Genomic DNA, 27,098 nt, shown 5'->3' with positions numbered 1-27,098 from the left:
GACACTTGACACTTACCAGCTGTGTGACCCTGGGCAAGTCACTTAACCCCCATTGCCCTGCAAAAAAAAAAAAAAATACTAAACCAGACTTTTTAAAAAATAGTGCCCTTATCAATAAGTGCTTACTGTATGCCAAGCACTGTGGTCAACAAGGATACAAAAACATGGTTCCTGCCCTTAAGGAACTCACATTCTGATGGGGGAGATAACATGCAAAGAATTATGTACAAATAATAGGCACACACACACACAGAATAAATGGGGGGTAATCTCAAAGATAAGGTAATGAGCAGTGAGGGGTCCAAGAAAGACTTCTTGTAGAAAGTTGGATGTCAGTTGAGTCTTGAAGAAAGCCAGGAGGTGGAGGTGAAAAAAGGAGAGTATTCAAGGCATGGTAAGAAGCCACTGAAAGGACACAGAGTTGGGAGAGTATCATGTTTTAGGAGCAGCAAAAATTTGAAGGAAACCAAGAAAGATGAGAGGGAGAAATGAGGAAAGAGAGAGTTCCAGGCATGAGTGACAGATGGTCAGTGAAAACACCCCAAGTCAGGAGTGTCATAGGCATGGAACAGCAAGGAGGGGAATGAAGCCTAAGAATAATAAGGTCAATAAAAGCCAAACAGAAGATTTTACGTTTGACCCTGGAAATAATATAGAATTTGACATTGTAATAGTTGGGGTAAGGCGTGAGAGATGACATGGTGAGACCTGACTTTATACTTTGGCAACTAGGTGGTGGTAGAGTGGACTGTAATGGAGAGATTTAAGGCACCAGCTATCAGGCTATTGTGAGGTAATAAAGCCCTGGACAAGGATGGCAGCTGTGAGAGTGGAGAGAAGGGGACATATACAAGAGGTGTGATGGTAGAAATGGCAAGATTTGACAACAGATTAGATATGTGGACAGAGTATAAAGGAGGAATTGAGGACAGCTAGGTTGTGCCCCTGGTGACTGACTGGATGGAGAAGGGTGTTGGTACACTTAATAGTAATGGGAAAGTTCATAAGATGGAGGGTTTGGGAAAAGATGAGTTCAGTTTTGGACATGTTGAGTTTAGGATGCCTAAATGACATCTGGTTCCAGATTTCTAATAGGCATTTGGTGATAGGAGATTGTAGGTCAGGAAATTGATTAGTGGAGTCATTTTGGAAAAGTTGGGAGGAAGAAAGATGAGGATGGAAAAGAGGCCATTAGATCTGGTATCATCTTGATTATATACAACCTAATTCTCTATATTGCCTCTTTCCAGCAAATCTTGCTTTTCAGGTTCTTCACGTTGTCACTCACTGTACTCACTTCACCCTTTGATGTTTTCACAGGACCTGACAAAGCCCTTTAAATTTACTTCCTCACACAAAGACAGCTAATTTAAAGTGCAGCCTCTCTTAGGCTTAAAGGGTTTTTATTAGTCTCATAGGTGAAGTTCTTCATATAAAGGAGAGGTAATAGTGGGAAGAATATGGCAGCTTTATGGTTTTATAGTTTTTGTTGAACCAGGTGTTAACAGCATGGCTTCCTTATAAATAAAACTTAAAAATATTAAGTGAGGGGCAGCTAGGTGACGCAGTGGATAGAGCACCGGCCCTGGAATCAGGAGTACCTGAGTTCAAATCCGGCCTCAGACACTTAACATTTCCTAGCTGTGTGACCCTGGGCAAGTCACTTAACCCCAATTGCCTCACCAAAAAAAAATTAAAATAAAATAAAAATTGTTAGTAGCCATGAAACATTTATTGCAAAAGTAACCTGACATTTGGTGGTATGCAAAATTGTTAGCTTGCAGCCTGATAATTAGATAGTCATGTATTGTCAATGACAGTCAATAAATATTGTTGAGCATCTCTCTCGGTCTACAAATAACTATGGTCATGTCTGCAGGAAGTACAAAGTGGTGTATAAATGAGCTCTGGATCCAGACTAAGTCGGCAGGCCTTGGGTTTCAGTCCTGGCTGTAACACCTGACACCTGCTAGCCGTGTGACCTTGGGCAGGGCCCAGTTTGGGATAAATATACCACCTACTTCACAAAGTTGTGAGGAAAATTATTAAAGCAGTACACAAGGGGAAACTATTATGTAAAGGTGAGTTGACCTCAATACAATGATCCAAGAAAATCCCAAAGGACTATTGAAACATACTATCCACCTCCAAAGAAAGAACTGATAATTGATGGAACAGACTGAAGCATGCTATTTTTCACTTTCTTTAATATTTTTTTCTTTTAATCAAGTTTTCTTGTACAAAATGACAAATATGGTAATGTTTTACATGATCATACATGTATAACCCATATCTGATTGTTTGCCGCCTCAGGGAATGGGGAAGGGAGGGAGGGAAAGAGGGATAAAAATTGGAACCCCAAACTATAAATAAAAATGTTTATTATATTTTTAAGTGAGTTAACCTTATAAAAATAGCCATTTAAAGGGGGAGCAGTTGGAATTGGGGCAGCAGGGAGGATAAAAAAGGGAAATTGCTTGACACTTTCTTTGCTGTGGGACCAACAAGGTCTGAGTACCCCGAGCAGCTCTTGGCTGGCAGGCTTACCCAAACCCAAGTGTTGGCAGGAAGGTTAAGATGGACACAGGTCCAACGGAAGGCTCACTGTTTTCCAGCAGGGAAAGTGAGAAAAGTGAGAAGAAAACATTGTCCTCAATCACAGGTGTCCTGCCTTGCTGAAGCCTTTCTTGAGGAGAGATGATTTAAGGGCTTCCCTGCCCCAAAACATTTCACAGAATCACAGATCTAGAGGTGGAAGCAATCTTAGTCTAACGGATCTAACTCCCTCCACCCACCCACCCATTTCATGGATGAGGGTTTTGAGAACTGAAGCAACTTAACCCAAAGTCATACAGGTGTGAGTGACAGAGCTGGGGTCCAAATCCCTAATACCAATTAGACATTTGTATGGGTTCATGAATAAGCATCCATGCTCAGGAAGTTTCAGTGCCCAGAGTCACACCTTGGCAGATAAATACATTGAGGAAATGGGGGGGGGCTATAATGTAGGAGATAAAGTAGTTACAGTTTTAGAACATGAGACACTTAAATAAGGAGGATAGTCAGCCAGCACTGATTAGTCAATAAACATTTGTTAAGTACTTACTATGTTCCAGGTACTGTGCTCTGCACTGGGGATACATAAAGAGGCAAAAGACAGTCCCTACCCTCAAGGAGCTCACAATCTAATGCAAGATACAATAAGCAAATATATACAAATAAGCTGTATGCAGGATAAATAGGAAATAACAGAAGGAAGGCAGTAGAATTAAGAGTGGTTGGAAAAGGCTTCCTGTAAAGGAAGCCAAGGAGGTCTCTAGTTGGAACTGAAGAGGGACTGTGTTCCAGGCATGGGGAACAGCCAGAGAAAATGCCTGGAGCCAGGAGATGGAGTGTCACTGAAGCTAAGAGAACAAGGTGAGGAGTAAAATGTAAGAAGACAGGAAAGGTAGGAGGAGCTACATTATGAAGGACTTTGAATGGCAAACAGTATTTTGTATATAAACTTGAGGGTAATAGGGAGCCATTGTAATTTTTTGAGTTAGGGGAATGATGTAAGAACTGAATGTTGGGAAAAATCACTGGCAGCTGAATGGAGGACGAACTGGAGTGGGGAGAGACTTGAGGCAAGCAGACTCACAAGTAGGCTATTGCTTCACGAATTTGCATGTCATCCTTGTGCAGGGGCCATTCTAATCTTCTCTGTATCGTTCCAATTTTAGTGTATGTGCTGCTGAAGTGAGCACACAAGTAGGCTATTGCAATAATCCAGGTGTGAGGTGATGAGGAGGGCAGCTCGGTGACAGTGTTTAGGGTTCTGGGTCTGGAGTCAAGAAGACCTGAGTTCAAATACAGCCTCAGACACTAGGCAAGTAACTTGACCCTGTTTGCCTCAGTTTCCTCATCTATGAAAGGAGCTAGAGAAGGAAATGGCAAACCACTCCAGTATCTTTGCCCCCAAAAAAATGCCATAAGGGGTATGAAGAGTTGGACACAACTGAAAATGACTAGACAACAAGAAAAGGTGATAAGGTCTTGCCCTAGAGTTGTGACAGTATCAGAGGAGAGAAGGGAACTTATTCAAGAGATGCCAATTGGATATATTGTTCATACAAGCCTTTCCAGGTTTTTCTGAAATCATCTTGTTTGCCATTTCTTATAGCACAATAATATTCCATTACAATCATATACCACAGCTTGTTCCGCCATTCCCAAATTCATGGCATCCCTTTGATTTCCAATTTTTACCCACCACAAAAAGGGGCTATAAATATTTTTGGACAAATAGTTCTTTTTCTCTGTTTCGGATGTCTTTGGGATATAACTAGCAGTGGTATTGCTGGATCAAAGGGTATGCACAGTTTCATAGCCCTTTGGGCATAGTTCCAAATTGCTCTCCAAAATGGTTGTATCAGTTCACAGCTCTACCAGCAAGGGATTAGCATCCCAGTTTTCCCACATCCCCTCCATCATCCAATATTTTCTGTTTTTGTCATTAGCCAATCTGTGTGAGGTGGTACTTCAGAGTTGTTTTAATTTGCATTTCTCTGATCAGTAGTGATTTAGAGCATTTTTTCATATGACTATAGATAGCTTTAATTTCATCTGAAAACCACTTCATATTCTTTGACCATTTATCAGTTGGAGAATGACTTGTATTATTTTTATAAATTTGGCTCAGTTCTTTACATATTTGAGAAATTAGGCCTTTTCAGAAACACTTGTTGCAAATTCCCCACTTTTCTGCTTTGAATATAATTTTGGTTGCATTAGTTTTGTTTGTGCAAAAGCCTCTTAATTTTATATAATCAGAATTATCTGCTTTACATTTTGTTTTGCTCTTATCTTCTTTAGTCCTAAATTCTTCCCCTGTCCATAAATCTGAAAGATAAACTATTCCATGCTCTCTTAATTTGCTTATTGGTATCACCCTTTATGTGTAAATCATGTACTCATTTTTACCTTATTTTAGTATAAGGTATGGAATGTTGGTCTATACCTAATTTCTGCCATAATGTCTTCCAGTTTGCCCAGCAATTTTTGTCAAATAATGAGTTTTTGTTCCAAAAGCTTGGATCTTTGGGTGTGTCATATACAAGATTACTATAGTCACTTACTATAGTGTAATTTGTTCCTATTCTATTCCACTGATCCACCTCTCTGTTTCTTAGCCAGTACCAAATTGTTTTGATAATTACCACTTTATAATACAGTTTGAGATCTGGTACAGCTAGATGACTTTCTTTCGCATTTTCTTTCATTGATTCCTTTGATATTCTTAAACTTTTGTTCTTACAGATGAATTTTGTTATTTTTTTCTAAAGCTCTATGAAATAATTTTCTGGTATTTTGGTATGGCACTGAATAATTAAATTAATTTAGGTAGAATTGTAATTTTTATTATATTAACTCAGCCTACCCATGAACAATTGATAGTTTTCCAATTGTTTTCGTTTTACTGTAATCATGATTTTTTTTATGTGTCCTCCAAATATTTTAAAGCTCTGCCATATGGGGGGAAAACCCTTCAATTAACTCCATTCTCTATTATTCTCTAAGTACACCATCATATTATCTGTAAAGAGTGATAGTTTTATTTCCTCATTACCTATTCTAATTTCTTTAATTTCTTTTTCTTTTATTGCTAAAGCTAATGTTTCTAGTACAATATTGAATAATAATAGTGATAATAGGCATACTTGTTTCAGCCCTGATCTTATTGGGAACACTTCTAATTTAATCCCATTACATAATTCTTGCTGATGGTTTTAGATACTGTTTATCATTTTAATGAAAACTCCATTTACTCCTCTGTTCTCTAGTGATTTTAATAGGAATGGGTGCTATATTTTGTCAAAAACTTTCTCTGCATCTATTGAGATAATCATATAATTTCTGTTAGTTTTGTTATATGTGGTCAATTATGCTGATAGTTTTCCTTATATTAAACCAGCCCTAAATTCCTGGTATAAACCCTACCACCTCCTACTGTGTTATCCTGATAACAAATTACTGTAATCTCATTGCTTATATTTTATTTAAAATTTTTGCATCAATATTCATTAGGGAAATTGGTCTATAATTTTCTCTCTCTGTTTTGGCTCCTTCTGGTTTAGGTATCAACACCATATTTGTTTCATAAAAGGAATTTGGTAGGACTTCTTGGTTGCCTATTTTTCCAAATAGTTTATATAGTATTGAAATGAATTGTTCTCAAGGGGTGGAGCCAAGATGGCAGAGAGGAAACAGCAAGCTGCCTGAGCTCTCCTTCTGTTCCCTCAAAAAGAACATTAAATCAAGCCTCTGGACAGATTCTGAAACTACAGAACCTGCGAAGAGACAGAGAGACACAGTCTTCCAACCAGAGATAATTTAGAAGACTTTAGGAAAAGGTAGGTCTGACTTGGGCAAAAGGGAGGCCCAGCACAGGGCAGCAGCCCAGTGCCAAGGGGGTCGGGGCAAGTCAGCAGGAGCTGCAGGCCACAGCTGAACAACTGAGGCCCCTGGAACCTGGCTCAAAAAATGTGGTGGCCAAGAAGGACAGTGGAAAAACCTACCTACACCAGCCGAGAGGGCAAGTTGCCAGCGGTAGGGCCATGAACAGGATAGGCACGACCAGGCACACAGACGCAGCATGCTTAGACAGGAAGTGCAGGGGGGTGAACAGCAGACACTATAAAGGCCTCAGAGTAAAAAGCCGGTCACACAGCACCTATCCCCCTGCACAAGAAACCCAAAACGGGGACCCTGGTGCCCCCAGAGCAGACCTCAACTTAAAAAATAAGTAAATAAGCTGCAATAATGAGTAAGAAGCAAAAAGAGCCCTCTCCATTGAGAGCTTCTGTATCAATAGGGAAGAAGCCAACGCAAACTCAGATGAGGACAATACCCTCAAATTGCCTACATGTGAAGCCTCACAAGGGAAGGTGAATTGGTCTCAAAAACAAAAAGCCTTCCTGGAAGAGCTCAAAAACGATTTCAAAAATCATTTGAGAGAGGTAGAAGAAAAAACGGGGAGAGAAATGAAAGCAAAACAAGAAAACTATGAAAAAAGAATCAGCAGCTTGGAAAAGGAAGCACAAAGATTGACTGCAGAAAACAATTCCTTAAAAAATTCATCTGGCCAAATGGAAAAAAAAGTGCACAATTTCACTGAAGAAAACAATGCCTTAAAAAATTCATTTGGCCAAGTAGGAAAAAAGGTGCATAATCTCACTGAAGAAAACAATGCCTTAAAAATTAAAATTGGACAGTTGGAAGATAAGGAATCCATGAGACACCGGGAATCAGTCAAGCAGAATCAAAAGAATGAAAAAATAGAAGAAAATGTGAAATACCTCATTAGAAAGACAACTGATCTGGAAAACAGATCCAGGAGAGACAATTTGAGAATCATTGGACTGCCTGAAAGCCATGACCAGAAAAAAAAATCTAGACACCATATTCCAGGAAATTATTAAGGAGAACTGCCCTGATATCATAGAATCAGAGGATAAAATCATCATTGAAAGAATCCACTGATCACCCCCTGAAAGAGACCCCAAAAGGAAAACTCCAAGGAATATTGTAGCCAAATTCCAGAATTATCAGGTGAAGGAGAAAATACTCCAAGCAGCCAGAAAGAAGCAATTTAAATATCATGGAGCCACAGTCAGGATTGCTCAGGACCTGGCAGCTTCAACATTAAAGGACCGCAAGGCTTGGAATATGATATTCCGGAAGGCAAAGGAGCTTGGATTGCAGCCAAGAATCTATTACCCAGTAAAAATGTACATTCTCTTTCAGGGGAAAAGATGGACATTTAATGACATTGAGTACTTTCAGTCATTCCTGATGAAAAGACCAGAACTGAATAGAAAGTTTGAGCTTAATATACAAGACTCAAGAGAAGTCTAAAAAGGTAAACAGAGGGGAAAAAAAAAAAGGTTACTCAATTAGGTTAAACTGTTTATATCCCTACATGGGAAGATAATACTCATAACTCTTAAGAACTGTAAATGTATTTGGGCTGAGAGAAGGACTTTACACAGAGGGTATAAACATAAATTGTCTTTGATGTGATGATACAAAGAAAACTAAGGGGTTAAAAAGGGATTCTATGGGGAGGAGAGGAAAGGGGAGGTGGAATGGGATGAATTATATCATATGAAGAGGTGAAAACAAAAACCTTTTACAATAGAGGGAAAGAAAGGAGGGGAGAACATTGTTTCAACCCTTTGTACAAAATTAATTATTCATAACTATAACTAACCTGGAAAATTATATATAATTGGATTTATGAAAAATTATGATTATATGAAAAATGATAAATTTAGAAAAATTTTAATTGGGCCGTAAGTCCCTTCGTGGTCGCCATTAAAATGTAAAAATATTTTTGGTGACTAGGGCTGATTTTGGGGGGACTGATCTATGAAGGACTAAACTGGGGACTGTTGACTATTTGGCTATCTGACTTCGTCAATTTAATATGGGCTGTTGATAAAGTTCCACCACACTACTCCTAAACTGATAGACTAAAGATTAAGAAGCCTCTTAACCAAATAATCAAAGCAGAGTTTATTTATGAGATACTATTTAAAATTAGGAATACAGGGAAATAAAGTGTACAACCTGACTGCTTTCCTGTGGGCTCTTTCCACTGCGTCTCTTGCGTCTCTTTCGCACCTGCTGCTCTTTGAACTTCTTGAATACAATAAGGGCCTTAGCCGCCTCCGGCCTCAGGGCACGTTACACTTTCCCTAGTTTGTATTAAGGCCTGTAACCTTGTCAGACCCGGCTCTCCTTTTCCGGGCTCTCCTTTTCCGAACCCAACTCTCCTCCGTCCTTGTCCAGGCTCCCCTCTAGTCAGCTTCTCTCCTAGGCCGTCCTTCTCTAGTCCGTCCCCCTCCTTTTTTTAGTCAGTCTCCTTCCTTTTCTCTAGTCCATCCTTCCTCCTCCTAGTCTCACTCCCAGGTCTATATATACCTTTTCTTCTCTCCACTCAAATCTCGGGGCTTCCTTCACCCCCACAGACCAAGCTAATCCGCCAGCCAGAGCTGTGGCTGGTGGGGGGGGGGGTGCACTCCAAGTTTCACATGCCTCAGCACAGGCTATCCGGGATCCACTCAGGTCAGAGGGAGCTGGGGGCTTTTTTTTTCCCCCAGCTGTCTGACCTGGCATCTTGTATAGCCCAAGGGGCTTTTTCACTCAGCTGAAGCTGAGGAGGAGGGGGGAGACCCTGAGGGCCTAAGGCTTTCTAATCTCAGCCTAAAGGTAGGGTCCCCAAATCAAAATAAATTTCCACACCTACTCTCATTAGATTTGATTCAAAGAGGGAATAACATATACATTCACTGAGATAAAGAAACTTAGCTCATTCTTTAGGGAAGCAAAAGGGGAAGGGAAAGGTGGGGGACTGATAGAAGGGAGGACAAAAGCAAGGGAGAAAAGGGTAAAGAAAAGAGGGGGGTGATAAAAAGGGAGGGCAGATTGGGGGAAGCAGGGGGAAGAAGTAAAACTTCGGTGAAGAGGAATAGGGTGAAAGAAGGGGGGGGGAAAGTACAAAGGGGGTAAATAGAATGGAGGGGAATAGACAGTAATAATAACTGAATGTGAATGGGATGAACTCTCCTATAAAACAGAAGCGAATTGCAGAATGGATTAAAAACCAGAATCCTACAATATGCTGTTTACAAGAAACACATTTGAAGCAGAGAGATACACACAGAGTAAAGGTAAAAGGCTGGAGCAGAATATATTATGCTTCAGCTAAAGTAAAAAAAGCAGGGGTAGCAATCCTTAACTCAGAGTGCAGGCAAAAATAGATCTCATTAAAAGAGATAAGGAAGGAAATTACATCTTGCTAAAAGGTACTATAGATAATGAAGTAATATCAATATTAAATATGTATGCACCAAGTGGTATAGCATCCAGATTCTTAGAGGAGAAGTTAAATGAGTTACAAGAGGAATTAGACAGTAATACTATACTAGTGGGGGATCTGAATCTCCCCCTCTCAGAATTAGATACATCTAGCCGAAAAATAAATAAGAAAGAAGTGAAAGAGGTGAATAGATGACTAGAAAAGTTAGACATGATAGATGTCTGAAGAAAATTAAATGGGATAGAAAGGAATATACCTTTTTCTCAGCAGTACATGGCACATTTTCAAAAATTGACCATGTATTAGGGCACAAAAACATCCTAGTCAAATGTAGAAAGGCAGAAATAGTAAATGCATCCTTCTCAGATCATGATGCAATAAAAATTACATGTAAGAAAGAGCCAGGGAAAAGTAGAATGATAATCAATTGGAAACTAAATAATTTCATTCTAAAGAATGAATGGGCCAAACAACAAATCATAGAAACAATCAATAACTATATCCAAGAGAATGACAATAATGAGACAACATGCCAAAATCTATGGGATGCAGCCAAAGCAGTACTTAGGGGAAAATTTATAGCTCTAAATGCTTACATGAATAAAAAAGAGAGGAGATTAATGAATTGGGCATGCAACTTGAAAAGCTAGACAAGAACAAATTAGAAATCCCCAATTAGATACTAAACTAGAGATCCTGAAAATTAAAGGAGAAATTAATAAGACTGAAAGCAAAAAAACTATAGAATTAATCAATAAAACTAAGAGCTGGTTTTATGAAAAAAAACAATAAAATAGATAAAATATTGGTTAATTTGATTAAAAAAAAGAAAGAAGAAAACCAAATTACCAGTATCAAAAATGAAAAGGGTGATGTTACCACCAATGAAGTGGAAATTAGATCAATAATTAGGAATTATTTTGCCCAACAGTATGCCAATAAATTTGACAATCTAAATGAAATGGATGAATATTTACAAAAATACAAACTGCCCAGGTTAACTGAAGAGGAAATAAAATCCTTAAATAAACCCATATTAGAAAAAAAAATTGAACAAGCCATTAATGAACTCCCTAAGAAAAAATCCCCAGGGCCAGATGGGTTCACGGGTGAATTTTACCAAACATTTAAAAAACAATTAATTCCAATATTATACAAATTATTTGGAAAAATAGGTGAAGAAGGAATTCTATCAAATTGGTTTTATGACACAAGTATGGTGGTGATACCAAAACCAGGCAAAGCAAAAACAGAAAGAAAATTATAGACCAATTTCCCTAATGAATATTGATGCTAAAATTTTAAATAAGATATTAGCAAGGAGATTGCAGCAAGTGATCACCAGGATAATACAATATGACCAGGTGGGATTTATACCAGGAATGCAGGGCTGGTTCAACATTAGGAAAACTATTAACATAATTAACCACATCAATAAGAAAACCAACCAAAATCATATGATTATCTCAATAGATGCAGAGAAAGCTTTTGACAAAATACAGCACCCATTCCTAATAAAAACACTAGAGAGTTTAGAAATAGGTGGGGCTTTCCTTAAAATAATAAACAGTATCTACCTAAAACCATCAGCAAGTACTATACGCAATGGAGATAAATTAGAGGCCTTTCCCTGATCTTAATCAGGGGTGAAACAGGGATGTCCATTATCACCCCTTTTATTTAATATTGTCCTAGAAATGTTAGCTTTATCAATCAGAGAAGAGAAAGGAATTAAAGGAATTAGAATAGGCAAGGAGGAAACAAAACTATCACTCTTTGCAGATGATATGATGGTATACTTAAAGAATCCTAAAGAATCAACTCAAAAATTACTTGAAACAATTAACAACTTTAGCGAAGTAGCAGGATATAAAATAAATCCACAGAAATCATCAGTATTTCTATACATGACCAACAAAGTCCAGCAGCAAGAGATAGAAAGAGAAATTCCATTTAAAGTAACGGTAGATAATATAAAATACTTGGGAGTCTACTTGCCAAGACAAACCCAGGAACTCTATGAACACAACTACCAAACACTCTTCACACAAATCAAATCAGATCTAAATAATTGGAAAGATATCAATTGCTCATGGATAGGCAGAGCTAATATAGTAAAAATGACAATACTGCCTAAATTAATTTATTCAGTGCCATACCAATCAGACTACCTAAAAATTATTTTGTAGAGCTAGAAAAAAATAATAACAAAATTCATCTGGAAAAACAAAAAATCAAGAATATCCAGGGAAATAATGAAAAAAAATTCACAGGAAGGTGGGTTAGCGGTACCAAACCTGGAGCTTTACTATAAAGCGGCAGTCATCAAAACTATCTGATACTGGCTAAAAAATAGAGTGGTAGATCAATGGAATAGGCTAGGCAAAGGAAATGCAGTAGTAAATGACACTAGTAATGTAGTGTTTGATAAACCCAAAGACTCCAGCTTCTGGGATAGGAACTCAGTATTTGACAAAAACTGCTGGGAAAACTGGGAGATAGTATGGCAGAAATTAGGCATAGACCAACATCTTACACCTTATACTAAAATAAGGTCAAAATGGATACATGAGGGGCAGCTAGGTGGCGCAGTGGATAGAGCACCAGCCCTGGATTCAGGAGGACCTGAGTTCAAATCTGGCCTCAGACCCTTGACACTTATTAGCTGTGTGTCCCTGGGCAAGTCACTTAACCCCCATTGCCCCGCAAAACAAAAAACAAACCAAAAAAATGGATACACGATTTAGACATAAGAGGTGATACCATAGGTAAATTAGGAGAGAGAGGAATAGTCTACCTATCAGATCTTTGGAAAGGAAAACAGTTTATGACCAAACAAGAGATAGAGTATATTATAAAATGCAAAATGGATGATTTTGATTACATTAAATTAAAAAATTTTGTACAAACAGAAGCAATGTATCCAAAATTAGAAGGGAGGCAGAAAACTGGGAAACGATTTTTGTGGCCAGTACTTCTGATAAAGGCCTTATCTCTAAAATATATAGGGAACTAAATCAAATTTATAAGAATCCAAGTCATTCCCCAATTGAGAAATGGTCAAAGGATATGAACAGGCAGTTTTCTGATGAAGAAACCAAAGCTGTCTATTCCCATATGAAAAAATGCTCTAAATCTCTAATGATTAGAGAGATGCAAATTAAAACAACTCTGAGGTACCACCTGACACCTATCAGATTGGCTAAAATGACAAAAAAGGAAAATAATAAATGTTGGAGAATCTGTGGGAAAATTGGAACACTAATGCATCGTTGGTGGAGTTGTGAACTGATCCAACCATTCTGGAGAGCAATTTGGAATTATGCCCAAAGGGTGATAAAGCTGTCCATACCCTATGACCCAGCAATACCACTTTTGGGTCTTTTTCCCAAAGAAATCATGGAAAGGAGAAAGGGACCCACATGTACAAAAATATTTATAGCTGCTCTTTATGTGGTGGCAAGGAATTAGAAGTTGAGGGGATGCCCATCAATTGGGGAATGGCTGGACAAGTTGTGGTATATGAATACAATGGAATACTATTGTGCTGTAAGAAACGATGAACAGGAGGAGTTCAGAGAAACCTGGAGGGTCTTGCATGGGCTGATGATGAGTGAGATGAGCAGAACCAGAAGAACATTGTACACAGTATCATCAACATTGAGTGTTGATCTATTGTGATGGACTATATTCTTCTCACCAATGCAATGGTACAGAAGAGTTCCAGGGAACTCATGATAGAAGAGGATCTCCAAATCCAAGAAAAAAAAAAAAGAAAAAAAAAAGGACTGTGGAGTATAGATGCTGAATGAACCATACTATTTCTTTTGGTTTTGGTGCTGTTGTTTTTTCTTGTTTTTTTTTCTTTTTTTTTTAAGTGAGGCAGTTGGGGTTAAGTGACTTGCCCAGGATCACACAGCTAGTAAGTGTTATGTGTCTGAGGCCAGATTTGGACTCAGGTACTCCTGACTCCAGGGCCGGTGCTCTATCCACTGTGCCACCTAGCTGCCCCACTGTTGTTTTTTCTATTTTGAGGTTTTTCATCATTGCTCTGTTTTTTCTCTTATAACACGACTAATGCAGAAATAGGATTAATGTTATTATGTGTGTGTGTGTGTGTGTGTGTGTGTGTGTATATATATATAACCTATGTCAGATTACCTGCTGTCTAGGGGAGGAGGGAGGGAGAGGAGGGAGGGAGAGGAGGGAGGGAGAAAAATCTGAAATTGAAAAGCTTGTATAAACAAAAGTTGAGAACTATCTTTACATGTAACGGGGAAAAAATACTTTATTAATTAAAAAAAAGAAATTAATTGTTCTTTAAATGTTTGGTAGAATTCACTTGTAAATCTGTCTGACCTTGGAGATATTTTTCTTAGGGAGTTCATTGATGACTTTGTTCAATTTTTTTTTTCTAAAATGGGCTTATATTTGAGTATTTTATTTCCTCTTCTGTTAGTCTGGGCAATTTATATTTTTGTAAATATTCATCCATTTGCTGTCAAGCTTATTTGCTTGCATACAGTTGGGCAAAATAGCTCCTAATTATTGCTTTAATTTCATCTTCATTGGTGGTACATTCACCCTTTTCATTTTTGATACTGGTAATTTGTTTTTTTAAAAAATCAGATTAACTGAAGATTTATCTGTTTTATTGGGTTTTTTTTTTCATAAAACCTAGCCCTTAGTTTTATTTGTTAATTCAATGGTTTTCTTATTTTCAGTTTTATTAATCTCTTCTTTGATTTTCAGAATTTCTAATTTGGTATTTAATTGAGGATTTTTAATTTGTTCTTTTCTAGTTCTTTTAGTTGTATGCCCAATTCATTAATCACCTCTTTCTGTATTTTATTCATGTAAGCATTTAGAGATATAAAATTTCCTCCTAAGAACTGCTTTGGTTGCATCCCATGAGCTTTGGTATGTTGTGCCATTATTGTTGTTCTCTTTGATGAAATTATTGATTGTTTCTATGATTTGTTTGACCCACTCATTCTTTAAGATGAGCTTATTTAGTTTCCAATTAATTTTGAGTTTTTCTTTCCATGGCCCTGTATGACACATAATTTTTATTGCACCATGATATGAAAAGGATGCATTTACTATTACTACCTTTCTGCATTTAATTGTGAGGTTTTTATGTCCTAATACCTGGTCAATTTTTGTGTAAGTGCTATGTACTATTGAGAAAAAAGTATATTCCTTTCTGTCCCCATTCAATCTTCTCAAAAGGTTTATCATATCTAACTTTTCTAAAATCCTGTTCACCTCCTTAACTTCTTTCTTATTTATTTATTAGATTTATCTAATTCTAAGAGGGGTAGATTGAGGTTCCCCACTAGTATAGTTTCACTGTCTTTTTTCTTCCTCTAACTTACTTCTCTAAGAATTTGGATGCTATACCACTTGGGGCATATATATCTAGTACTGATATTACTTCATTGTCTATTGTACCTTTTAGCAAGGTGTAGTTTTCTTCTCTTTTAGTTAGTTTTTGCTTTTGCTTTGTCTGAGATCAGGTTTGCTACCCTTGCTTTCTTTACTTCAGCTGAAACAATATATTCTATTCCAGCCTTTTACCTTTACTCTGTGTGTATCTCTCAGCTTCAGATGTATTGGATTCTGGTTTTTAATCCATTCTACTATCCACTTCTATTTTATGCGAGAATTCATCCAATTCACATTCACAGTTATGATTACTAACTCTGTATTTCCCTCCATCCTATTTTTCCCCTGTTTATACTTTTCTTTCTCCTTTCACCCTGTCCTTCCTCATCAGTGTTTTGCTTCTGACCACCCCTCCCTTTAATCATCCCCCTCCTATTCTTTTCCCTTTCCCCCCCTACTTCCCTGTAGGGTAAGATAAATTTCTATACCCAACTGAGTGTGTATGTTATTATTCCCTCTTTGAGCCAAGTCTAATGAGGATAAGGTTCAAACAATGCTCACCAATGCCCTTTTTTCCCTTTACTGTAATTGGTCTTTTGTACCTCTTCATGTGATGTAATTCACTCTATTCTGCCTCCCCCTTTCCTCTTCTTGCAGTACAATCCTTTTTTTCACCCTTTTTTTTTTATATCATTACATCAAAGTCAACTTAAACCCACACCCTCTGTCTATGTATACTCCTATCTGCCCTAATAGAGATACAGTTCTCAAGAGTTACACTTATCTTCTCAAGTCAGGATGTAAACAGTTTAACCTTATTGAATAACATTTTGGGGTTTTGAGACCAATTCACCTTCCCCTGTGAGGCTTCAAATGTAGGCATTTTGACAGTGTTGTCCTCTTCTGAGTTTGTGTTTTGATCTTCCCTGTCCCATAGCAGTTTTCTATGGTCAGGATTCTATTCTGTTTCTTACTCATTTTATAGTCTCTTTCATGCCTTTTAAAGTTGAGCTCTGCTCCTGGGGCACAAGGAGCCCTCCCCCCAAGCTTCTTGTGCTGGCAGCCAGGGGCCTGATCACTGGCTTTCTCCTCTGAGGTTTCAGGGGCTCATGGCTTGCTCACTGCACTGGGTTGACCCAGCCTAGTCACACCTGTTGTGTGGGATTCCTGGACTGGCAGTTTATCTGCTGCACTGGAGCTAGAGGCCTCACAGCTGACCTGCTGCGCCAAGACCGAGGGGCTTCAGTTGCTGATCTGTGCTGTGGCTAAGAGTCTTCCACAGGCTTGCCAGACACCATCTGTGCTGGGTTGTACTCCCCTTTTATCCAAGTGAGATGGACCTTTCCCAAAATCCTTCTAAGTTATCTTAAACTGAAAGGTTATTTCACTCCTTTTTGTAGGTTCTGTAGCTTCAAAATCCTTTTAGAGGCTTGATTTAATGTTGTTTCTGAGGAAAACTGGGGAGAACTCAGGCAACTCCCTGGCTTCTCCCTGCCATCTTGGCTCCATCCAAGATATCCAAGTTGGATGTATTGATTGACTGGAGAGGCGGAAATGATGAGGAGGAGTCAAGGATGACACCTAGATTGTGAGCCTGGGGGACTGGAAAACCAGTGTTGCTCTCAACAGTAATAAGGAAGTTTGGAAGGGAAGAAGGTTAAATGGAAAAGACAAGTTCACTTTTGGACATTTTGGGTTTAAGATACCTCCTAGACATTGAGTTCTAAATGTCTGCAATTGAAAGGTAGTCAGAAATGCGAGTTTGGAAGTCGGCAGAGAACGTGGGGCAGGAAAGTCTGGTTTGAGAATCATCGGCATAGCCATGGTCGTTAAATCATGGGAGCTAAAATCACCAAGTAAAGTGGTATTCATCCTTCATACTCAAAGAGGACCAATGTTGAGGCCAAAGGACAGCATATCTGACTGGCTGATCAAATCAATACAAGTTGGGCACGAATAGTTCACGTGAGCATCTGGAGTAGAGATGGCTTTAAATTTGTCATTTCACATTCCTTTTGAAGAATTCTGCTTTGCTTTTAGAGCACAGTGCCTTCTTTGATGTGGGTGCCCCATGCTAGACAGTCCTGTGCCAGGGTCTCATGTCTCACAAACCATAGTAAAGTTCTTCAGAGAGACGTTGAGAGTGTATTTGTATCATTTCTCACGATCCTGTGAGCGCTTCCCTTGTGCAAGATCTCTGTAAAACATATGTTTTAAGTAAACTTATGTTTGGCATTTAAACAACATGGCCAGCCCATCAGAATTGCACTCTCTGCAGAAGAGTTTAAACACATGACAGTTCAGCTCAAGAGAGAACCTCAGTGTCTGGTACCTTATCTTGCCAGGTGATTTTCAGAATCTTCCAATGGAAGCTGTTTGGTTTTCTGGCATGGGAGAAGAGAAGAAGGCCCAGGATAGAACCCTGAAGGACACCTACAGTTAGAGGGAGTGATGTGGAGGAAGATCCAGCAATGGAGATTGAGGAGTGATTGGACAGAAGAACCAGGAGACGTTATTAAGCAACTACTATGTGTCAGGCACTGTGCTGAAAACGCTAAGGATACCAAAAAAAGCAAATTGTCTCTGCATTCAAAGACCTCCCAGTCTAATGGTGAAGACAGCATACAAACGACTTACATACAAAAAAAGACATATACAGGATAAATTGGGGTGAGTTCAGAGGAAAGGCTTTAAGATTGAGGACTTGGAAAGGCTTCCGAGAGCTGAAGGAAACCATGGAAACCAGAAAATGAAGATGAGGTAGGAGAGTATTGCAGGCACAGGGGACAGCCAGGGAAAACCCTGGGCGTCAGGAGACGGAGTGTCTCCTGTGAGGAACAGCCAGGAGGTCAGTGTCACTGAATCCTCAAGTGTGGGGGCATGTCTAAGGTGGAAGAAGATTGGAAGGGGAAGTGGGTACTACAGTGATGTTAGATAGCCACAGGACTTGGTAGTAGGGATGGGGGGGAAAAAGCACTCAAACACTTTAAAATTTTGTCTAGGGGGGCAGCTAGGTGGCACAGTGGATAAAGCACTGGCCCTGGATTCAGGAGGACCTGAGTTCAAAGCTGTCCTCAGACACTTAATACTTACTAGCTGTGTGACCCTGGGCAAGTCACTTAACCCCCATTGCCTCTCAAAAAAAAAATTTGTCTAGGGTTAGTCATTGCTTTCTTTCCCTAGAGAACTATTATTAAGGAGGCCACTAGGGGCGTGGGGGGGCCGGGGGCGGGGCTGGAAGGTGGTGTCTGAAACACCCAAAGGAGTCAGTTCTGTAGTGACACCTCCAGGGTTTTGGATAGGAATTTGTTAGGACTTTTTGCACAGCAAATAAAGGGTGTGGTAGCTTTCCCTTTGGGGAGTATTGCTTCCTTTTCTGCTGCCTATAAAATTGCCCATCTCCTCCTTCCTTAAAAAACCCTCAAGGGATTGTTTGTAGGGATTGTTTCCTTCATTTAATTTTTATCCCCAGTATCTAGCACAATGCCTAACATACAGGTGCTTAATACTTACTAATCAATTTCCACTAAGCATCCCATATCTCTCCTTTCATTCTTAGCCAAACACCTTGAAAAGGTTGCCTACACTTGATACCTCCACTTCTTCCCTCTCACTGCCTAATGTTAACCTTGCAGTTTGGCTTTGGAGCTCGAATGAAACTGCTCTATAATCGCCCAATTGAATTATTTCAAACCTTTTCCTCAATTGAATGAATAAATGAAGAAAATTTGTGAAAATACTGTGCTAAGTGCTGAGGATACAGAGAAAAAGCAAGATAACCTCTGACTGGGTTCCTGTTGTAATGGGAGAGACAACACGTAAGAGGTTTTAGTTCCAAGTCAGATGGAAAAGCTTGGTGGTCCCTAGGATATAGCAGCCAAGCAGATGGTAATAACGTATCTTCCAATGTCATTTCCACTTGATAAAGTCATGTTGAAACATTTGAGGGTATCAAGGATTTTACGGGGATGTATTTTCTTTTCTGAGTCTTTAGTAGCTGTACTGGGCTGTGGCACTGCCAGAAGGATCCCAGGTCACATCCCCATGAGTGTAACCCCCATATATGATACTTTAAAGGACCAAGTATTCATGTGGGATGGAATTAAGGGTCAAATTAATAGTGAGTCATCCCAGAAGAATGACAAGACTCAGTGACTCAGTTTCCCAAGTTTCATTGCAATACTGTGAGTGATCACAGGGAAAGAACCAGAATGGTGGAAAGGCATCTCTCCAATAGTGAAAGAAAAGACAGTTATATTTATAGTATGGATAAATTATCAGTCTCATTATAATAATCTCTACCTTAGGGAGGCACAGGGGAGGGCTTATCCTAATTTGGAGTTCCTGGGGTCCTAAGCCAACCCCCGAGGCGGGTACCTTTTTCAGTGGAAATGTGTTTTGGGGGTTTACATGTCATAAGGTGAATCTGGGGACAAATTTGGCCTTTTCTGCGCATGTCTCTTTCTGATTCCCCCCGCTTACTTTTAAAACATCTTCATTTATCATTTATTCCTAGTTTGAGTTTCTATAGCCTGTCAGTTTTGTCATTGTTATAGTCTTAGGCCTTCACGGCCTAGCTCCTTCTGTTCCCATTATGGGTACTGATTACTGTGGGTACGAAAGCCTAGCTTCCTGACTTGTAAGTTATCCATTACCTGGGGTCCGAATCCCCCTTAGAGTTCCCATCTGAATTAGAGCTTGGATCTTGGGTTTTTCTGTTAACCCCTTTTTGCCTCCTACATCAGTATCACCAGGGCCCATAGGTTGATCTGTCCACTATGGCAATTGGTTAGCATTTCATGGGGGTGGTGACACGGTAGGCAGATTTCCCTTCCACCAAGTTCGATCCCCTCTCTGATGGCTGTGGGGGCCGGGTTAGAAGCAGGCCATGATCTCTGAACAGCAAGTGGCACTACTGACCGACTCTTCCTAATCTTTCCCTTCTGGGTTTTCATCATGATGCTCTCTGTTTTCCTAACCTTCCTACTGCTCCTCAGTTTTCTTTGTTGATTCGTTATCCATATTGTTGACTAGCTGTGGCTATATCCCGAGGCTCTGTCCTCCTCCTTTTTCTCTGTACATTCACTTGGTGACTTAATCAGTTTCCATTCATTTCATTTGTTGCACAGCTTTATATCCAGCCTTAGTCCTTCTCCAGCTCTCTATTTCCAACTGTTTTCCTTTTCAAGCCAATTATTTTTCCCTTGAAAACCCACCTTTTCCAAACTTCACTTTTCCTGTCAAGAACACCATCACCTTTCCATTCACCCAGGTTCACAACCATGACCTCCTTTTACTCACCCTAGATATCCAGTCAGTAGCCAAATCTTGTCATTTCTGTCCTCACAATGTCTCTAGAATGGGTCCCCTGCTTGCCACTCACATAGCCATCATGTTTACTCTTTTCCTCTTGTATGCATTATTACATTAGCCTCTTTGGTCTCTCACTTCCAGCCTCATCCTTCAATCTGTCCTCCACACAGTGGAGCTGTTTTCCTGAAGCACAGGTCTGTGTTACATTGCAGTGGCTCCCTATTGCCTTTAGGATTTCATGTTTGATATTTAAATCTCCACATGTGAAGGGGTGTAAGGTTTAAGACTGGAAAAGGAAATGGGTCCTACATGCCCCTTCCTGTCTTAGATACTACTTCCCTCCTGAACGCTGCAATTCAATCACACTAGAAACATTTTATATCCTATCTCGTCGTCTTTGTCCTGGCTCCCTCTCATGGCTACAATGATTCTCCCCATCCCATCAGCTTCTGCAATCGGTTTTTCTTCATTCTCAGATCAAATGCTGTGTTCTTCTTGAAGACCTTTCTGGTCACCTTTGCTGTTAATGGATCCCTCCTCAAACTATCTTGTCTACTTTATACACACACACACATTTTTCTATATCCTTGTTGTACGCCACATTTGTGAGGGCAGGGACTTAAAACTCTGTCTCTTACCACTAGTGTTTAGTACCATGATGAGCATATAGTAACTCGTGCTTTTTGACCGAGTGGTACTCTTTGAGTTTAGTAAGAATTATGACGACACTGAATTTAAGCCTCCTATCCTATGGTACAGACTTCAGCAGCAAATTCCATCATAGTTTATGGGATCTTTCTGTTTGAAAGAAAGATCAACTGAGAAAAGTTTATTTAAATAAATGTATGTATTCATATATGTGCGTATACATACAAATATACACACATACATACACACATGCACATCTTTTCACTGACAGCAGGCATTAAGATACCTGTCATAAAATGAAAGTCACATGTTGCCAGATTATGGAATGTTAAATAATGTCTCCCTCTTTCAAATTTATCAGGGAAAACTTTACAAAGCAGATCAAGGTTAATTTCACTTGCTTACCAGACTGCCTCCTCAAGGGGCAGGAGGGATAAAAAGATGAGGTAATGAATTTTTTTATTTAAAACAGGAACTTGTACTTACAAGGGTTAATTCTTAACATAGTAAAGTGACCTTGTGGCCATAATTTGGGCCTGGCAATAGACCATATGTCTTTCACCTCAAGATCAACCCAGATGCATTTAGAGAGAGACTCATCAACAGGATTGGTCCACCAATGACATTTGTTTTAGGTGTGTGTGTGGGGGGGTGCAACTCACGAGGACCAACTCTTCAATTTTTGGCAGTGAAGGAAGTAGAAAATCATGAATGTTCTCAAGTACTGATGTATATTGATAGCATGTACGAAAATAGAATGTCATATCCAGAAAACATAGTTTACGTTCAATATTTGCTTTGTTAAATTCATATAAATACAACATACATTAAAGAACGACTTAAAGCACCATTGTTTGAAACACTTTAAAAATTAGAGATTACAAAACACTAGAAAATAGAGCCTATAGAGAACAATCTTACATTAGCCAAGAGCAAAGCTACACATGGTGTTGGTTTATCAGTGTCTTAAGTGAAAGGGTAACAAGGGGAAAAAACATTCTAATTAATTTGCACTAAGGAAACGGTACTTGTTAACAGATGCTTTTCTGTGTAATTGGAGAAAGGGACATTCCCAAGATACCCTCTTTTTGCACATTGTGCATGGTCCCATTGCTACCATATTAATGATGCTACTCGTCTTCATATTATCATTTTTAACCACCTGGTTTATGGTTGGTTCTTAATTGAGTTCCCCCAAATTTGATCTATTTCTGGTAAATCAGAAACAATGTTACTATACAAATCTTTTTTTTTTTTTTGCAGGGCAATGAGGGTTAAGTGACTTGTCCAGAGTCACACATCTAGTAAAGTGTCAAGTGTATGAGACCGGATTTGAACTCAGGTTCTCCTGAATCCAAGGCTTTATCCACTGTGCCACCTAGCTGCCCCCTTCTATACAAATCTAAAGATCCTTTCTAAAAGTGGACTTCACTTTTAGCTATACTATAGTCTAAAGCTCTTGGAAACCAATGAACAAGGTAGGTGATCAAAAAGGGGTTGTGGCTCTAGATTTTATTATTTAACATGATTGGTTTCCTTCCTAAAACATTTTGGGAAATGATAGCAATCTTGGATTGAGCTTCCTTAAGGTGACTACTTTCAAGGAAAGAAGTCTTATTTGGCTATATAAATTCTGCTACATTTGTTTAAAAAGCAAAAATATTCCCCTTTTGGTCACAACTCATACATTCCCTGGTACAGATATCTTAACCAAAACAGCATATGCAATGGGACAATCTAAAATGAGATGGAGACTCCCCACTGCACAACACAAGACATGCATGAGTGTCCTAGGGTCAAATACATCAAGTGAAAAAATAAATCCCTATTACAGAGAAATCAATTGCACTAATGTTTAAATATGTATAATAGAAACACTTTATGATCTGGTTCAGTTTTATTCTATCACATGGCTACAACTGTCCTCTGTACCTGAGCACATTTCAACTATGATTTCATTCTCAGAGGAAGGGACTGTGTCTGCTTAGTCAACTGTGCACAGGCCCTCAGCACATGCGGTCAATTAATAAACTCCTTTTTTCTTTTCTTTTTTTGGGGCAGTGGGGGTTAAGTGACTTGCCCAAGGTCACACAGCTAGTAAGTGTCAAGTGTCTGAGGCCGGATTTGAACTCAGGAACTCCTGAATCCAGGGCCGGTGCTTTATCCACTGCGCCAACTAGCCGCCCCCAATAAACTTCTTTTAATGATAACAATGACTTAGGCACTAAGACTTCCCCAGTTCAATCATTTACCTTGGAATTACATTAGAACTCTGACAAACTGAACAGATAATAAAATACAAGTATCTGAAGTAAAAACTGATTTAGGAAAATGTAAAACAGCTGTAAAGATAAAATATATAATAACTCTTAATACCCATTATGGTAACCCCCCCTTCTGTTAAAGTAGCTGTCATTTGAGAAGGCCCCATGGGCTCTCCGGTTTGGAAACCCCGAGTAGGTGTTCCAGTATCCTGCATTGTTGAAAGGTGGCACATGCCTGTCCTGGCTTCTACTCAGTCGGCTTGGTTTTTCTGAATGAAGTACACTGTGAAAGGTCACATCATGCTCATACTGTTCTTTCATTCGATGTATTTTTTCTCTTGGGACCCCATGTGTGTTTCTTCTGCATTGAAAAAACAGAAATATTTTAATTATATCAATATGTCAATGCCATTTTCTTACACTAAAAAGTATGAAGATTTCTTGTACAATTTCATATTCCCAGAGCTTAACTGGGAAAATGTAAAATCTGACCCTTAAGTTACCTTGGAACCCCATGTTCCTCTTGCCCTGCACATTAGTGTTTGAGGAAGGCAAGGACAAGAACACAAAGGGCACCAGATATCTGGACCAAAGTGAAAATTTCTCTCAAACCCAAGGATGATCACTGGATCTTATCAGGCACTTCACATTACAAGTCACAGTTCAGAGGAACCAACAGATATATGAGGACAGAATCCTTGCACTAGGGTCCTAACATGGGAGTTAGTACCAACTTGGCATCTAACAATATTTTTTTTACCTAAGGGAGATTTCAAAATGCAAAATTCAATTATAATAAATGTACAATCCCAGATCTAGAACACTGCTTTAAAATGACCACTTACATGTTTTCTTCTGTTGACATCCCTCTTTTAGCAAGATTTTTTTTCCAGTTTTTGACTGATTTTACATGACCTTCATTTTCAACTATGTCCCTCCCCCCCCCCAACTCAGAGAGCCTTTCTCTATGTCAGAGAATTGGGGGGGGGGGAATGTAGTTGAAAAAAACTATCTAAAACTTAAACTGAGTGATGGTATATGCTGTATTCAAAAGCTATTGTCCCTCACCTTTTCAAAGAATGGAGGAAGGTGCATTCTCATATCTCTTCAGAGCTAAGCTTGATCTAATAAATTACTCAAGACTCAGTTTCAATTGTTTTTGTGCTTTCCACTTATATATACTGTTTTCCCATTTTGGATTCCCTGGTTCTATCAATTCATAAGTCTTTCTGCACTCCTGTGTCCTCCATATACATCATTTCTTGCAGTGCAATAATATTACATTATATTCACCATCACAGTTTATTTAGCCACTTGCATCTAGGCATCTGTTTTTTTTCTGGTTCTTTAGCAAAATATTTGTTTAAATAAAACCTTTCATTACACAATGATAAACCTATGAAATTAGTTGTCTTATCCAAGGATTCAGGCCTTACTAATGTACCCAATTCTAGACAAGGCTGAAGGCTTAACCATGAGCATTGGGTTTGTTTGTTTGTTTGTTTTTTTAACATATAAGGTATTTTATTTTTTCTGTTACATGTAAAGATAGTTCTCAACTTTTGTTTATACAAGCTTTACAATTTCAGATTTTTCTCCCTCCCCCCTCCCCTGGACAGCAGGTAATCTGATATAGGTTATATCTATATATCTATATACATAGACATATAGATATATATATCTATACACACACATATATATACACATAATAACATTAATCCTATTTCTGCATTAATCCTGTTATAAGAGAAAAAATCAGAGCAGTAATGCAAAACCTCAAAATAGAAAAAAAAACCAACAGCACCCAAAACAAAAGAAATAGTATGGTTCAGTCAGCATCTATACTCCACAATTTTGTTTTTTTTCTTGGATTTGAAGATCCTCTTCTATCACGAGTTCCCTGGAACTCTTCTGTGCCATTGCATTGGTGAGAAGAATATAGTCCATCACAGTAGGTCAACACTCAATGTTGATGATACTGTGTACAATGTTCTTCTGGTTCTGCTCATCTCACTCATCATCAGCTCACGTAAGACCCTCCAGGTTTCTCTGAACTCCTCCCATGAGCATTGTTTTTAAAAAGAGGCTGAAAAATCTAACACTTGCAATCTGAGAGCCACTTCCAAGAATTATCATTCCTGGCTTGAAAAAAGTCTTGTGTTCATTCTGAAATATTTGAAGACAACAAGATATATACATAATAAAAAGTACTAAAGAAAAAAACAAATACCTTGCTAACTCTTGAACATTGAATTTCCAACGAGTGTCAGGTTCTCGGAATATAACTTCATAGTTATTTTCAAGTGCCTTATTTAAAAAGAAAATGCAAAAACCACTGAGGACATAGGCATGTGTTTAATATTATTTATTCTGCCATTTAACATTTATTCTGTATCTTATCTAAAAATCTCTTGTATTGCTGGTAATTCACAACCTTGGCCATGCTTTGATTTGCTTAATGACTTCACAGTATCTAAAGCAGATTCTTAGATTATAAATAACACTTTCAAATTTCACACTAATTCCTGAGAAAGGAATTTTAAAATGGGGGGAGGGGCCCAGGGCAATGAGGTTAAGTGACTTGCCCAAGGTCACATAGCTAGTAAGTGTCAAGTGTCTGAGGCTGGATTTGAACTCAGGTCCTCCTGAATCCAGGGCTGGTGCTTTATCCACTGTGCCACCTAGGGTTTCAGCTGCCCCCAAGAATGGAGTTCTTTAAATTCATATTTAAAAGGTTTTATTGGTGCTGAGAGGTGACTTCAGATAAATATTATGGAGAAAGTCCATGAAATCCTCTCTAGAGGTGTTTTAAAGAGAAAATGTAAGTCTGCTCTCTTTGGGTCCATTTTGACAAATGTAGTACTTTCCAAAGACATCAGGAATTACTAAATGATCTCTAAATTCACTTCTATAATTACCCTAGGTAACCTAGCATGATCTTCACACTTAGCAAGTGAGAATGTTTAGTGTGCTTTTTCCAAGATTTGGAGAAAACACAAAAGATCCTTGAACATCTGAGTGCAGAGCACTGATTTTATTTTCTCATTAGATTGTTATAGAATACTAATCAAGAAAGGTATCCAAGCTTTCACCCTCAATGGAATGAATGAATTCAGAGGCCCTTAAAATTTGCCTAAAAGTCAATTTCTTCCTGGTTTGGGAACAAAGCTTACCAAAGAACAGTACAGTCATTTCCACTTAACCTACCCAGGCATTCTTCCCTAGAAGTAACTCCCTGCCACTCAATACAGTGAAGCATGAGCCATCTTTCTCCCTTTCCCTCAATCAAGACATTTTCCTTATTCCTTCAAAAATATGTATGTCCACATGTACACACTTGTGTCTTATATCTTGTCTATTTTCCTCCCTGTTCACTGGCCCTATATAATATTTAATGAAAACAAATTTTCATTTTCCTCAAATGTAGTCTTTTCTCCCTAACTGGAGGGTTATTTAAATAATCTAGAAAGCACCTAATTTCTTGTAAACACATGAATAACCACTAAATGAACTCTAAGGGAAAAGATGAACATATCCAAAAAGGTTCAAAATAAGACCAGTTCAAACTCCCACAAAAATCACTCACTTTGTCCTTCCTTGATTCTTAATTCCGAGTTCTGCTT

At 38.7% G+C, this 27,098-nt stretch overlaps 1 protein-coding gene and 1 non-coding gene across 4 annotated transcripts in view; both read right to left on the bottom strand.

Moving 5' to 3' along the window:
- Nucleotides 1-3,638: 3,638 nt before the first annotated feature.
- Nucleotides 3,639-3,746, bottom strand: LOC122752154. The gene has a single exon (XR_006355950.1). It is a non-coding gene; the product is annotated as a U6 spliceosomal RNA (small nuclear RNA).
- An 18,244-nt stretch (nucleotides 3,747-21,990) lies between these two features.
- N4BP2L1 (NEDD4 binding protein 2 like 1) overlaps nucleotides 21,991-27,098 on the bottom strand; it is a 29,662-nt gene continuing 24,554 nt past the window's right edge. For 2 of the 3 annotated variants that reach the window (XM_043999248.1, XM_043999247.1), the window contains exons 4-5: nucleotides 25,706-25,782; nucleotides 21,991-23,836 (exon numbers count right to left, since the gene is read on the bottom strand). In XM_043999248.1, the coding sequence (XP_043855183.1) occupies nucleotides 23,581-23,836; nucleotides 25,706-25,782 (333 nt within the window). In that variant the 3' untranslated portion in view covers nucleotides 21,991-23,580. The remainder of the gene's footprint in view (nucleotides 23,837-25,705; nucleotides 25,783-27,098) is intronic. The other variant, XM_043999249.1, reaches the window with a different exon arrangement.

Source organism: Dromiciops gliroides, chromosome 3, assembly GCF_019393635.1.
Source record: "Dromiciops gliroides isolate mDroGli1 chromosome 3, mDroGli1.pri, whole genome shotgun sequence".
Classification (NCBI taxonomy): Eukaryota; Metazoa; Chordata; class Mammalia; order Microbiotheria; family Microbiotheriidae; genus Dromiciops; species Dromiciops gliroides.
The sequence above is the reverse complement of the archived record's forward strand: the minus strand, read 5'-3'. Positions and strand labels throughout refer to the sequence as shown.